Source organism: Ursus arctos, unplaced genomic scaffold (genome assembly GCF_023065955.2).
Source record: "Ursus arctos isolate Adak ecotype North America unplaced genomic scaffold, UrsArc2.0 scaffold_1, whole genome shotgun sequence".
In the NCBI taxonomy this organism is placed as follows: domain Eukaryota; kingdom Metazoa; phylum Chordata; class Mammalia; order Carnivora; family Ursidae; genus Ursus; species Ursus arctos.
In genome coordinates, this window is record NW_026622763.1 from 76,780,257 (window position 1) to 76,795,628 (window position 15,372).

At 43.0% G+C, this 15,372-nt stretch overlaps 1 protein-coding gene across 1 annotated transcript in view; it reads right to left on the bottom strand.

Moving 5' to 3' along the window:
- The window catches only part of MPP4 (MAGUK p55 scaffold protein 4), a 38,205-nt gene that overhangs the window by 17,898 nt on the left and 4,935 nt on the right, over positions 1 to 15,372 (bottom strand). The window contains exons 5-12 of the mRNA XM_057316063.1: positions 14,139 to 14,219; positions 12,973 to 13,104; positions 11,966 to 12,047; positions 10,631 to 10,716; positions 9,080 to 9,151; positions 8,448 to 8,644; positions 5,496 to 5,560; positions 2,389 to 2,406 (exon numbers count right to left, since the gene is read on the bottom strand). Coding sequence (XP_057172046.1) covers positions 2,389 to 2,406; positions 5,496 to 5,560; positions 8,448 to 8,644; positions 9,080 to 9,151; positions 10,631 to 10,716; positions 11,966 to 12,047; positions 12,973 to 13,104; positions 14,139 to 14,219 — 733 coding nt within the window. The remainder of the gene's footprint in view (positions 1 to 2,388; positions 2,407 to 5,495; positions 5,561 to 8,447; positions 8,645 to 9,079; positions 9,152 to 10,630; positions 10,717 to 11,965; positions 12,048 to 12,972; positions 13,105 to 14,138; positions 14,220 to 15,372) is intronic.

Below are 15,372 nucleotides of genomic sequence, written 5' to 3' on the forward strand. Positions count from 1 at the left end.
CCATCATCTTTTAGAGTGGGCCAATTAGTTTACCTCAAGCTTCAGTTTTCTATCTATAAATGGAGATGGTGGTAATATCTACCATATAAGAAAGGACTAATTAAGATAATGTATGAACAGCTCAGACAGATGGTAAGTGCTCAATAAATATTAATTATTTTTACGTTTAGCTAGGGTATTCATAACAGGATAAGAGAATATAATTTTTAAAACCACCCATCCCATCCTAATACACAAAACCCTCTACGACATGACCCAAACCCGACTCTGAAGGCTATTATCTACTTCTTTCTGTCACGTGTCTTGTACCCCCATCAGAGGAGCCACCATCAGGCCTCCTCTGTGCCTTTGCTTATGCTGTTCCCTTTGCCTGTAATGCTTCAAGGTCCATCTCAAACACCAACAAAAATGAATATCTCTGCCATGAACCACATAGCATTTTCTTCCTACTACTGTGAGCTCTCTGCTCCTGCACATCTATTCTACCTTGTAACATAATCATTTGAGTATTTGCCTTATTTGCCTTCCTAGATAACGCCTTGAAAGCAGAAACTGTTCTGCTAGTTTTTATACTTTACAAAGTTTAGTGCAGTGTCTTGCACATAATAGGTACCTGACAAATTATTAAATTGAACTGAATTTTCCTTTTAATATCAAAATTTGAATATATGTTTGGAAAAAATAACTTTTTTTCAGCACTATACATCTTGTGCCTAACACAGTGCCCAGCACTTCCCAAGTGATCAATAAATAGTAGTTTAAAGGGGTTTTTAAAAAGATTTTATTTATTTATTAAAGAGAGAGGCATAGGGAGAGACAAAGAAAGAATCTCAAGCAGACTCTGAGCTAAGCATGGAACCTGATAAGGGGCTTGATCCCAGGACCCTGAGATCATGACCTGAGCCGAAATCAAGAACCAGTTGCTTAACCAACTGAGCCAACCAGGTGTCACAATAAATAGTGGTTTAATAAATAAGTCTTGTCATGTTCCAAAACTGCAAATAATTGTCTGTATAATAAGCTATAATATTACCAAGTCATATAATAAACTTATTACTCCCTCCTTACAGACCATATAACTGTTTTTTAAGTAAAATATGCAATAGGAAAAATTTTATAAAATAATACTGCTTTATAGAGAGAGGGACACAGGTAAACCAATAACATAGCTGCCATTCAATTCCTTACATTTATTGAGAGATTATTTTTCAGATTAGTATTTTATAACAACAGTGGATCCATTAGTTCCTAAGACATAACTAGAGGTTTTATGTGTGTGTGTTTTTTAAGCAAAGAAAAACTATAATTATTGTTCCTGTTTTACAGAGGACGGGAGTGATTTTCTAAAAACAGCACAAGTAGCCCTGATTTTTCTAACTTGCTACTCTGGGATGTAAGACAGACACTGACTTTACTCTCTTAAAATCAACAATTCCACACTGGTGGCAAGGGTAGGTGTTATGGACTCATTTGTATCCCTCCCGAATTTACATGTTGAAGTTCTAGCCCCTAGTTTGGCTGTATTTGGAGACAGGGTCTTTAAGGTTGAATGAGATCATAAGATTGGGGCCTAGGCCCAAAAGGACAGGCAGTCCTCTGCAAGCCAGAGAGAAGCCTCACCAGAAGGCAGACCCGCCAAACCTTGATCTTGGACTTTCGGGCTGTCAGAACCGTGAGAAAATAAGTGTCTGTTATTTAAGGTACCCAATCTGTGGGGTCTTGTGATGGTGGCCTGATTCAGGACTGAATTTCAGGACTGAAATGTGGGGGTGGCTAGGGGACTGCTCTTCTCACTTCTCTCCCCTTCCACAAGCAGATGGCACCTTGCTTTCTTGCTTTTGTGAGTGTGCGTTTGTCATCATACTGAGGCACCTGGGTGTCTGGGCTTGGAGAAAGAGCAGTAATAGCTGGAAGTCCCATTTGCCCATGATGCAGGGCCCTTCAGACAGAAGCCTCCATCCAGACTACAGTACCTGCAACACCCCCCAACATTCTTACCTTCTGCAGACCTCAATCTTTTAATCCATAAAATGGGATTAATCGCAATTCCTTACAGGATTATTTTTAAGACCGTGTGTGTAAAACAGTTGACACAAAACAGTGAACCAGCTTCACAACTCTTATTGACTTTTTACCATAAGATGCATCTAAACGTTATCTCTCTTCTCTTCTATTCCTCTCAGTGTTAGGACAATAACATCATATGTGCTTTCTGTTGACTGACATCTTTTTTTACAAATTAGGATATTAGTGATTGGCACACAACTAGGTATACAGGAGAGCTTAAAAAATAGCTGAAATGGATTGAAGTGAGTTAAGAAAACTATACAAAATTTCTATGAGACTTCGGAGATGAGGTTGTTTGTTTTTTCAAATACTATTTCTTACCTTCTTCCATAGAAATTGCTGGGCGCAGACAAATAATGGAAGCAGAAAAAAAAAAGAGAGAGCACATTGGTTAATGCGATAGTTTTTCAGGTTAACTTATAATAAGAAAAGTGAAGTGCCAAAATTATAGTAACTAATATTCTGGGCTTAATCTATAGAAATTTGGTAGAGGTTTGGTAACAAAATGATAAATGAATATAGAAACTAATATATTTATGAATCTTGTTGGAAATGGAGATCTTCCCTCTGGCAAATCCACTCCCTTCCCACCCTAAAGTTCTGTAAGGATTGCATTCTACTAATTTCTGAGTTAATGCACTTCCATCATATATTAGGAACTCGGATTTTGACTGGGATAAAAGGAAGGAAGGGAGGAAGAAAGGGAGGGAGGAAGGGAGGAAGGAAAGAGAAGAAAGGAAGAAAAGAAAAGAGAAGAAAGAAGAAGGAAGGGAAGAGAAGGGAAGGAAAGGGAAGGATGGGAGGAAGGGAGAGAAATGTGACCATTCAAGTGTATGTGCATCTTCAGTAAATATATTTTTTATAGTTATCTGCAAATTTTTCATTAAGTCTTGTTAAATAAAATTGCCTATACCTCTGGACTCAATAACCTACTCCTGAGATTATTTTCTCTCTATGGTAACATTAAACAGAAAGATACAAAATAATACTTATGGCAGCACCATCTAAAACAGTTAAAAAGAAAAGAAATGATGAAATAGTTTAGAAACTGATCATGCTCCTTCAGAAACAACCCTGCGAGAGGCGACCCTTTAAGTCAGTGGCTCCTTCCTTGGGGTTCTTGGACTTAGAGATACGTGAGTATAACAATAGGGGCTGCAAATTCTTTTTCAGGATGGACTTTTCCGAAAGGCTAATGTAAATCACACTTAGTCTACATGAGCAAATTAAACATCAACCAGTAGTCATACTAGTTATCAGATGCTCATTAGAAGTTTCAGCAGCATTTTCATGAGCCTTTGAGAAATGAAGTAGGAAACTGAATTAAAGAAGTACTTCAATCTGGTTTGGGAAAAAACAAAACAAAAAAACGTTTCCAAAACACAGGGGAAATAACTAAAATATCACTATGAAGATCATATCATGAAAAAAGTTTCTCATAAAATGTTAGGTTAATACCCAGTAGTACAATTGCTGGGTTGTAGGGCAGCTCTATTTTCAACTTTTTGAGGAACCTCCATACTGTTCTCCAGAGTGGCTGCACCAGCCTCCATTCCCAACAGTGTAGGAGGGCTCCCTTTCCCCACATCCTCACCAATATCTGTCATTTCCTGCCATGTTAATTTTAGCCATTCTGACTGTTGTGAGGTGGTATCGCATTGTGGTTTTGATTTGTATTTCCCTGATGCTGAGTGATGTTGGGCATTTTTCCATGTGTCTGTTGGCCATTTGGATGTCTTCTTTGCAGAAATGTCTGTTCATGTCTTCTGCCCATTTCTGGATTGGATTCTGTCTTCTTTGGGTATTGAGTTTGATACATTCTTTATAGATTTTGGATACTAGTCCTTTATCTGATATGTCATTTGCAAATATCTTCTCCCATTCTGTCAGTGTTTACCCCAAAGATACAAATGTAGTGATCCAAAGGGGCACCTGCACCCCAATGTTTATAGCAGCAATGTCCACAATAGCCAAACTATGGAAAGAGCCCAGATATTCATCAGCAGATGAATAGATAAAAAGGATGTGATATATATATATATACACAATGGAATATTATGCAGCAATCAAAAAATGAAATCTTGCCATTTGCAATGAGCTGGATGGAACTAAAGGGTATTATGCTAAGCTAAATAAGTCAATCAGAGAAAGACAATGATCATATGTTCTCACTGATATGTGGAATTTGAGAAACAAGGCAGAGGATCACAGGGGAAGAGAGGACAAAATGAAACAAGATGAAACCAGAGAGGGAGATAAACCATAATAGACTCTTAATCTCAGGAAATAAACTGAGGGTTGCTGGAGGGGAGGGGAGGGGATGGGGAGATGGGGTGGCTGGGTGATGGACACTGGGGAGGATATGTGTTGTGGGGAGCGCTGTGTATTGTGTAAGATTGATGAATCACAGACCTGTATCCCTGAAACAAATAATACCTTACATGTTAATAATTTTTAAAAACTTAAAAAAATTTAAAAATTTAAAGATTTAAAAAAATGTTAGTTTAAAAAAATATGGGAAGTGGTATTGCAGCTGTTAGTGTAAGCCTGTAAGATATGTATCCATAAGGTGATACGAAAACATTGCCAGTGTGTAGGAATCATAAGAGGGTTTTCTTCTTTCGAAACTCTCTCTATAGTTGTCTTCACAAGTTTTCAAGAGAAAAAGAAAAGAAAAACTAATGCGGGGCTGAGAGAAGTGAGTAATACAGTGACTGAGGACTTGCCATGGGCTGATCTGTGACACCGACACGGTTGTCTACTTTTGTCCCCTTGCAGCCTCCTGCCAGGCGCCTCTCCCTCCTCCTGGTGCCCCGTCCCCTTCCCTCCCTCCTTTCCAGGGGCTGGCACAAGGGCCATTTCTGAAGGGCCTCACACAGACGGTTCCAGTTGAGCTCTGCCAAGCTGCAGCCCCCACGTATTAAGGCAGGAAGTAGTTTACAAGCATTTGCCACCACGGACACCTTTACTAGCCATTCCCCCCCGCTGCCATTTGAACAATACTGTCTAGCAAGCAAGCTGCATTGATTAAGGAATCATTCAGTCTCGTGTTTACTCATCAAAGGCACACATAGCTGTTCAGCGGAGCTTCTGAAGAGTGAAATTTAACCCCCTGCCTGGAGTGCAAGCGAAGGTTGTGTGCAGCCGTATATGAGCTGTAGAGACCCTGGGGGCTCCACCCTGGGGAGCCGTCACTGACGGTGTCACCAACACTGGGACATTTGCATTTGCAGAAACTGAAAACTCTTCTAAATCCAAAGGAATAACTGTGCAGAGTAGGATTTCAGATGGCTGCCAGGGGGTTATTTGGGCAGGGGGGACATTTAGAGATTTAGAGATCCCCTCTTGGGCAGGAAGCCAGCCCTGGGAGGGAAGGAGCAGGCTTCGCCCTGAGGCCCACACTGGGTTTGAGGTATTAGCACACTCACATATGGTGGATTGGAGACCGGTGTGAGGCTGGTATGGCTGAGACCACCAGAACTCCCGTTGCTTCCTATGCACAAGGAAATACACCGTGAGAAAAAAAACAAAAACAAAAAAACCCACCCAGGTTAACCCGGGCGAAAGAGATCCAGTGTTTCCTAGAATTCTGCTGCCTCCATCCACATGAAAAGGGAGATTTCTTCTCCAAACACATCATCAAATAGTCTCCAAATACACAGGCTTTCTTAGCACTTTTTTCCTGCCTCACAAGATCCTTTCAGAGCAACTCTGACCTCTACTGAAACTCTGGCCGGTGACCAAGGGTTCACAGGCCCCAGAGCTTCAGTACTGACACAGGGGCCCTGCCTCTCTGCGGCTTAGCCGCTTTGCCTGGCCTCTGAGCCTTCACAGCGTGTTCCGCACCCCCCCCCCCCCCAGACTGCCGAAGCTCTACAGTTCCCTTAGGGCCACGTGGGTTCGCTCTTTCTGCCTCCTTTACGTGCACTAATCCAATCAACCTGTCATTTCTGTGGGCGCCTTGCAAGACCCCCACTCGAGACTCCTCACTGCTTTGTGCCTAATCTCACGAGGCCTTTATCCCTGTTTGTGTCAGCCCCTAGAGCTCAGGTCATCCCTTATCCTCTGCACTTTAATTCCTGTAAGGCTCCGTCCACCACCCGCCCTCCCCAAAGCCCTTTCCCACACCCCGTGGATCTTGAAGTCGATCATCAGCCGGCTCCCAGACTTCAGCCTCTACTGTGAGTGAGTCCTTCGCCTCGCTCTAACCCAAGCCCAGGTCTCCTGAGGGTACTGCTCCCTCCCCTGCACCTTTTAAGAGTGGCTTGTTTCCTCTCCCAGCTCTGGGGGAAGGGAAGGAGCAGATGAGCAGGTCTGCTGATGTCTTTCACGTCAGTACTCTCCTGGTGGCTGATTTCCAGCTGCCACCTGGCCTCACTGACCGTGGACATGAGGACGGGTGCACACGGGCTCTGGTAGCTGGCTCCCGCACACCCCGCAGCATGCTTGGCCTTGGCTCCTCAGGTCTGGAGGTGGGGTCTTGGCCATCTCCAGATTACGCCTGCTCGCCCTCACACTCTCAACATGATTCCGACAGGATTTTCCGTGATTCCATTAGGCATAGAGATGCCCCTCCCCCTCCGAACACGCGGCCTCTGGGTTCCTTGATCTCCTGCCATCCAGTTCTTACTCGGTGTTCACTCTACCTCAGCCACTGCCTCACAGTGTCATACCCCAGACCTTCCTGTGTCAGTAACTCAATCTCAACCTCCAGCACCCTCTTCTTCTCCCAACACCTCGTGCCTTTCCAGCCCCAATCATCTGCTGACCTCCTATAATCCATTGATCTTACTTCCTTTCCACTGACCCTTACTCCCTCATTTCTCTCCTTACTAGCTTAAGCATCAGGGCCCATCATTATAATCACTCCCATGGCCTTTTCTAGATTTACTGTTAAATCCAATTCTGCCTCATCCAGACCTGCCCACCAGGAAGCTGACTGGAATCACTGCAAATGAATGACATTTAACCTTAAGCAGGCCCTTCACTTATGCATACTGTATTTACCTAAGGCATCTGCTCGCAGGTTCTCATAGAAACGTCTCGAACTTTCTCTTCTCTCCTTCCCAGCACTTCCCTACCCACCCTTACTCTCCGCTGATGACATTACTTCTTATTTCACTGAGAAAATTAGAGTGGTTGATAGAGAACTTCCACAGGCTCCCACCATACGCCTCACCTTCAACCATGTCCACACACTCTGGATTCTCTGCTGTTACTGTTACTGTTAGTGATCCTGTGTAAGGTCAACCCCTCTACTTGTATATTGTTGACCTTTAAACAGACCCACTTATACACAGACTTTTCAAAAAATAAAAATAGTACAGTATGGCAAATGTATTTTCCTTATGATTTTCTTATTAATATTTTCTTTTTCTCTAGCTTACTTCATTGTAAGAATACGGTATATAATACATATAACATACCAAATATGTGTGAATCCACTGTTTCTGTTATTGGTCAACAGTAGGCTATCAGTAGTTAAGTTTTGGGGGGGTCAGAAGTCATGTAGATTTTTGACTGCATGGGGGTCAGCACCTCTAACCCCTGCCTTGTTCAACGGTCAACTGTACTAGATCATCTCTCCTGTCTGCTCAAGGACATTGACAATAGCAATTCTTTCTCTTTTTTCTCTATTGTAAAAGTGGACTGTTCCCACCAGCATTATGTACCTCACCTAAAAAAGTTCTCTCATACCATTCCACTTTCCCTTTCAGCTAGTTCTCCATTGTTCTGCTCTGCTTTGTACTAAAATATCTCATGCCATCAATTTCTTCAAATCCCACTCTGCTAGGACTTTGGTCCCATCCCGCCACTGAAATCGCTTTTATCAAGATCACCTCTGATTGCCATACTGCCAGATCCAACGGTTACTTCTCAGTCCACTCTACGGCAGCTGACATGGTTGATTTCCATCCTGCCTCTTTGGTCACTCCTTCTTAATCTCTATTGTTAATTCCTTTCCTTCTTCTTGATTTCTTATCATTGGCTAAGCCTTGGACCTTTTTCTATCTTCTATCTTTACTCATTCCCTTGGACCTCAAAAACACAAAAGTGAGGGTCATGGGTTCATATTCAATAGCTGAGGTTTCAACACAGCCTTGAATGATTAATAGAGGGAGTTAGAACTATCTTCTTAAGTTTGAGTTTCACAAGTGCTTTTCTCTCGTTTCTAGCTGGTATGATTCTTCTGATCCCCTTGGTATTTAAGATGCTTAGGGTATTTGGATAAGTTGACTTTTGGATTTATAGACCAGTGTATGTGTTTACCCAACTGCTTGTCTCCCTTTACCCCGTCTTAACTGCAATAACAGAAGGCTGGGGAAATATTTTATTTCCTGATGGCTCGGTCCTTAGTCCAGGAGTGAGAGTTTTCTTACCTCTTCAGAAGGTGGTTAGAAGGAATTAGGCCAGCACAGGTACCAAGGTCTGAGATTTTCCGGGCCTGCCACCAGAGGGTATCATTCTGGTCCACAATCTGAAGGATGTCCCCCTTCTGGAAAGGCAACCCTGCGTCCATGCAGGGGATGGTGGGATCCTCCTGGGGCCAGTATTCCATCATGGCACGAACGTACACCTGACACCAGGTGCAAAATGGCCCCATCAGAAGAACCTTGCCCATGGGTTGTCAAGACGTAAAACCACCCCTCCACCTACTATTGCTGTCTTATCTCCCCATACTCTCCAAAAGGGAGAACTTCCCTCTTTAACTGAGTCTAAGATCCATGAAAAAAGTAACTTTGGCAACAGAATCTCTTAGTGCTGAGAAGTTTTTGCTCAAGTGTTTCCCATTCTTGATGTTACTTTTTAACTTCTTGTATCCCATCTCCTTTTTTCGGATTCATTTATTCTTTTACCTCTCAGGTCATCAGTATTGAAAAATGTACAACACAGTATTGAAAGATGTGCAACACATTATAGAGAAGGGCAGTATGATACAAAATATTAAGTCACTGTTATTGTCATTTGAGAATTTACTATGTGTGATTATGAAGACTCTGTACATTCTTACCATCTTCTGGCTATTAACAGGAGGGGCAGAAACTGGAACCACCTTGAACATTATTGTGCCGCGAGACATGGCCTAGAAAATGTCAAAGGGGAGGGGATAACAAGTTACAGGTTTCGCTGGATTATTGGGGTTTAGCAGAAGGAGTTACAACACAGTGTTTCCAGCTTTAAGAGTGACATCCCCCATGGGGATTTTTACAAAGGTTCGACAGCTAAATATCATCGCAGAAGTGGAAATTAGGAAGAAATGTAGCTTCTGCCCGGCTGTGGGGCTCTGGAGTCCCTAGCCTGCTGAGCCCCACCCTGAGGACCAGCCTCCCCCGGAACACTCCATCTTGCAAACTTATTCAGCAAGATTTTCTTCCCATAGATGCTGGGGAAGGAGATGAGGTCTTGATCTGACTTCCCTTCCTCAAACCTCAGTCGGTAATTACTTCCTGAGCACCTGTTCCTTCACCAGGCAGCCCAGTGTGATGGGGAGAGGAGGGCTCCCAAGCCTTCTGAGGAGACTGACAAGCTCCAAGCTAACGGTGGGAATGGGGGCCCTCAAACATTTTGAAGAGACAGAGAACCTCTCAGCCTGATGGAGAAGGTAAGATCCTCCTGTCACATGCACTGAGAATACAGAGGTGGACAAAACCTCGTCCTCACTCAGAAATTTCACAACCCCACCATCCTGGCTCTGCAGCCACCACCAAAACAGCTCAGGTGGAGCCGTGTGCGTCTGTGAGTGGCAGACTTCAAGCCCCATTTGCAGTGTCTTCATGCCATGCAGCGTTGTGCAGCAGTGGTCATTTGCAAAATATTTTGGTGCTTGCTAAACTCCTTATAATACCACCTCTCATCTCTATCCCTGAGGCACATCTATGAACATTTAGAGTTCCCCCCAAAACCCAGTTTGAGAACCACTAGTCTATATGCTAAATAGTCATCGACCTCTGGCCCCACACTTGGGGTGTGCATGGGGGAGATGGTAGGGACATACCCCTATGACTGATTCTGGCGAAGGTTTGAAAAGTGGGACTGGGGACCTAGAAGAAACCATCATCTGGTCATAAATCCCCAGTTTCAACCACCAAGGGCAGTGGTTGAAATCCCCCTCCCCAGAGGCTAGCATCCCAAGACATCTCTCCTACCCCGAAGCTACCTCAGGGAAGATGTTAAATAGATTTCAGCTGTAGAAAAATGTTAGGGAGCAAGAATAGTTTGCTCAGGTTCAGACTCCCCTCCGAAGTCTCACTCTGCCCACTCAGGCTCAGTTTCCAAAGGAACAACCCAGACAACAAGGGACCTGGGCTGGGGAAACTGGCAGCCTTCCTGAGGCCGAAAGAGCAGGTTGGCAAGAGAAGTCTCCAGCAGAAACCAGATTAGGGTGGAAGGTTGGGGGTTGAGCTGCACAGAAGCAGAAAAGCTCTGGGGGTCTGGAGAAAGGAAGCTGCCACGAGGGACCAAATCCCCCTCACGTTACAGTGCCCACACCACGGGCCAGACAGGCTCAGGGCAGCCGCGGCATCGCACTGGGTCGTCGAGAAGGCAAACAGAAGACTGTTACCAGAATATGGATCACTTGTTCAGGGTCCAGTCCCTCAACTGAAACTCCATTCACTTCCACCAGTTTGTCTCCAGCATATAACAACCCTAGGCAAGCGGGAACACAAAACAAAGAAGGAGACAAGGAAATTGGCAAAAAAAAAAAAAAAAAAAATAGAGGTAGCTACACCAAAGATTTTTAGCAAACTCACTAATCCAAGCATGCGCTGACATTTAAAAATTTACTCTGAAATTATCATAATCTTAATCATATAGACTGGTTATTCTAGTGCCCACCTCCACCAAAGCACAGAGAACTGCGTTTTTATACCTCTTCATTGAGTGTCGAGTGATGGTGATATTTTTATTTTTGCTAATCTGATGTTGCAAAAAAAAGATAGCACCAAAAGTAAAGATGGCATCATGAGTAAACGATCAATGACAAGGAAAGGGTGTGGGGCACTCTTCCAAGAGGAAACCTGGAGGAACGTGGGAGTTACAATCAAGCCTTCAGAAACAGGAAGTAAGCAGGACAGTTATCAGAGGGAGGAGGTGAGAAGCAGGATGACGTCTTGGAACAGAAACCAAGGGCGATGAAAACCTCAAGACAGTTATGGTCGACGTCAGATGTGCTAGAGAAGCAAAAACTGAGGCCAAAGGAAGGGCTGAAGGACTTAGTAACTAGGAAATCCTTGGGGTCACTGCTTTTCAAATGTTGGGGTATGAAGACTGTGCCAGGTCTGCAGGACCGTGGGCAGTGAGGAAGCAGGACAGCAGGGAAGGGCTGAAGGACTTAGTAACTAGGAAATCCTTGGGGTCACTGCTTTTCAAATGTTGGGGTATGAAGACTGTGCCAGGTCTGCAGGACCGTGGGCAGTGAGGAAGCAGGACAGCAGGCACAGTGAAAGGAAGGAAATTCAGTTGGCTGATAGAAAGCACAAGCAACGGGCATTTCAAGGTGGGGCAGAGCTATGCCTGTTGAAAGCAGAAGGACCAGGGGAAGAGTGGGAGTTGGGAATATAGGGCAGGTAAACCTGGACTTGCATGCTGACTCGAATTGTGCAACCTCGAGCATGTTAGTTACTTAATCTCTTCGAGCCTCAGTTTCCTTTTCTACAGAATGGCATATTTGTTAGGTTACCACGAGAATGTAAACTGAGTGGACATTAATATGGGGCCTCAGTGAAGGAGGGAAAGAGGATTTTCTGGAATATTTATTTCCTCCTTCTTAGTAATCAAGCAATGCCATGCATTGAAGCCCGACTGTGGTTAGGAAAGAGGGGTCTCCCTGGAAAGACTAAACATCTAAGGTTTCCTATTTCTCTGGTCATGCGTGTACCCTGCTGCTCCAGCTTACCACTCCTCTCAGCCAGCCCTCCGTGGATGACTCTGGCCACCAGGATGTCCCCTGTCATCTCGTGGCGCTTGATGGTAGCTCCCTGGGGATAGAGTGCAATGGAATCCCTCTTTTACCTAACATAATCATTTTTCTGGTGGCTTCCCTCAAAATAGCTCTGGTCTGGTCAGAAGAGGGTCTTTATACCAACCAGGGCCATTCATTCAAACTTGGCCTACCAAAGCCTCTATCCAACCACATAGATACAAAAAAAATACTTAGATCCTTCCAAAGATAAAGAAAGCTCTCACCATTACAACCTAATCAAAGAGACTATTCTTAGAAAATCAAATTAATGCCTCACTTAGCTTCCAATTAATAAAGAGGAAAAAACTTAGATAAATACATTGGAGTTTAGGGAAATTTATGTACATCAGAGAGTCAAATAATAAAATAAAATATGCGGCACCTGAGTGGCTCAGTCAGTTAAGCGTCCAACTCTGGATTTCAGCTCAGGTCATGATCTCATGGTCACGAGATCGAGCCCCACATTGGGCTCTGCATGGGGCTCCACCACTGAGCATAGAGCCTGCTTGGGATTCTCTCTCCCTCTCCCACCGTCCCTCCCCCAGCTCATGCTCAAACTCTTTCTCTCTCTCTCTTTCTCTCTCAAAAAATAAAATAAAATAAATAAAATAAAATAAAATAAATGTCTTATTTTTCACAGATTTTTCAACAAAGGAAAACACAAAGCAGAAGTCTTTCCTCGTGAAGACATTATAACATATAATGTGAAACCACGGGCAAAAATCGTTAGAATGTCGTGCTCTAGCCATTATCATGGATACCCTCACATCATCTGAATGCTTCAAACTATACCTGTGACTACAGACAAGAATATTTAACATTATATTAAATAACTACTGGAGATAATGTAGTTCACAACTAACCCTTAGTTCATAATTAACTCTTGGTTCACAATTAGCCCTGATATCATTTTAACTGAGAAGATAAAGTGATTTCCTTACCAGGGGCTGTTGGTTTTTCACCAAACAAACAATCCGCATTGCTTCCTCACTCTCAGGGATATTGTCTGGCAGTGGGGGGAGAAGGGGTTCAAAATCTTTCTGAGCCACAGTGTCATGGGCACTAAGCAAGGCCTAGGAACAGAGAAGGCAAGGTGAACAAAGGTCACACACAGGACACACACATCTAGAAGAGGGTGAGCCAACACTCTGTAAGACACCCCACGACCATCACCACAACCAACACACACATGCCGGGCATGGCATTTTATGTGGATTAACTCATTCTTCATGATACCTCCATGAGCAGGTATACGTATTGTCCCCGTTTCATAAAGAAATGAGGCACAGGGAAGTTAAGTGATACATAACATATTCCTGCATTTCTGCTAAAATGTATTCTGTCACTTTCTCATTTCCTGCAAACACATGTAATCCACGATGCTCCCATAAGCTTGAACTACAGAATAACTTTTGTAATGTTTTCCCTGATTAAGGCAGAATAGGAGACTGTAATCAAAACATCATCAGGTGGGGAAGTAGTCATTCCATAGCCCAACCTGAGATTGGTGGACAGAACTTCTCTGGAACTCAGAGAAAATTCTCTAGGGTTATGTTGTGAACTGAAAATTTGACTCCTAAATTCCATCGCTCCAAGGCAGATATTCTCGTAAGGTTCTCATTTGTTGATAAACTGAACTCGAACTCTATAAGTACTATGAGAGAGGCTTCTGTTCTGCAATCAAATGTTCTTCAACCAGATGTCCTTCATATACTTCCTCATTGAATTAATCATCCTTATACCATATTTTCAGAACCTCTTCACACACCTCATCCAAAACTTAAAATATTTCCAAGTTGGAAAGGAAGTATACTACCCTGACTGTCCCCCAGAATTTTAGAGGGACAATGGCTTTTCAGGGTGGAAACAAGACATCATGGAAAGTTCTGGATGTCTCCTCATAAACATGGCAGGCTTGGCTCCACAGCTACCAACACAGAGCCAGTCGCATCTCAGGCTCACATCTTTAAAAACAATCTGTTGGTCGCCCATGTACAGTAATAGAATGTCTATTTAGAAAGGACACTTCCTGTCACACTTACTTCTTCTTCCCAACTTTGCCCACGTGCCAGATGGGCATATCTTGTCTATTTTAGAAAGCACTTGCCTTAAAGTGTGGATCCTGGAGGATTTGTTTCAGCTCTTGGATCTCAGGGGATTTAGGAGTTTCACGTAATATCCCCACTACCTGGTTGGTGAAAAAGCATACACTGTAAAATTTTTAAAAATCTTCATCACCTAGTTAACATCATCCAGGCTGGATAACAGATACACTAACTTGGGTGATACTGACCTAAGAAGAACTGTCACTGAAACCTTCTTTTTTATCTTTAAAGTCAGGGCCTAGGATCTTTCCTTATCCATTCAACTTTACTATAGCAGGTAGAATCCAAGATTCGGGGTAGGTCTAAATCCCAGTGCCTCCATCCTGGCATACCACAGGCTTGGAGGAGGAACTAACATAATTTCGTAATATATGTACCAAGGCAATTTCCCTCTAGTGGTGCTAAAACAACTGTTTGTTAATGTGAATCTTTATGGGCAGGCCAAGGTGTCTGAGTTCTCCAGGTACAGGCTCAAATGCCTGGAGAACTCAGGTAGCTTAATTCCATGGGATGCTCCATTCATCATATGGAAAATGGGAATAGTAATTTGTATTTTAGGACTTATTATTTGATTACCAATTTTAATATTTGTTGCAATAAAAAAGTGTTAAACATTCTATTCTGATCTCTTTTCTGTTTGGGTGTAGACCTGCTTTCTGAGAGGACATAGACCTTTCAAGAGTTTACTGAGCCCCATGAAACCTCAGCAGTTGAGCCTCATTACATACAGTTAAATGAAAACAAGTAGTTTACTAAGCTTTACCCCATTCCCTAGGCTTACAACTGAATAAAATATGTATTTTCCTGGGGACAAATGAGAACAATTTGAATTATTGATTACTGGAACTGAAGGTACAGTTTTTTCTTCTTTTTTCCCTATTTCTTTTAATATGGTTTGGACAATAAATAATAATAAAATGGATTATACTTATTCATCCACCCAACAAATATCTATTGAGCATCTAAGTGCTACGCACTGTTTTCAGTGATACAAATACTGTGGCAGACAAAAATCCCCATTCTCAAAAACAAATATCCCCATTTTTACTTGATGAGGAGAATTAAGGAGATAAATAAAACAGGAAAGTGGACAAGGAGTGCTCTGAGGGGCTGCAATTTTAGATTGGTGACCAGAGAAGGCCTTAGTGAGAAGGTGACATTTGGGAGGAGACCAGGAGATGAGGAAGCAAATCATGTAGCTATATGGGCAAGAGCATTACTGACATATGGAATAGC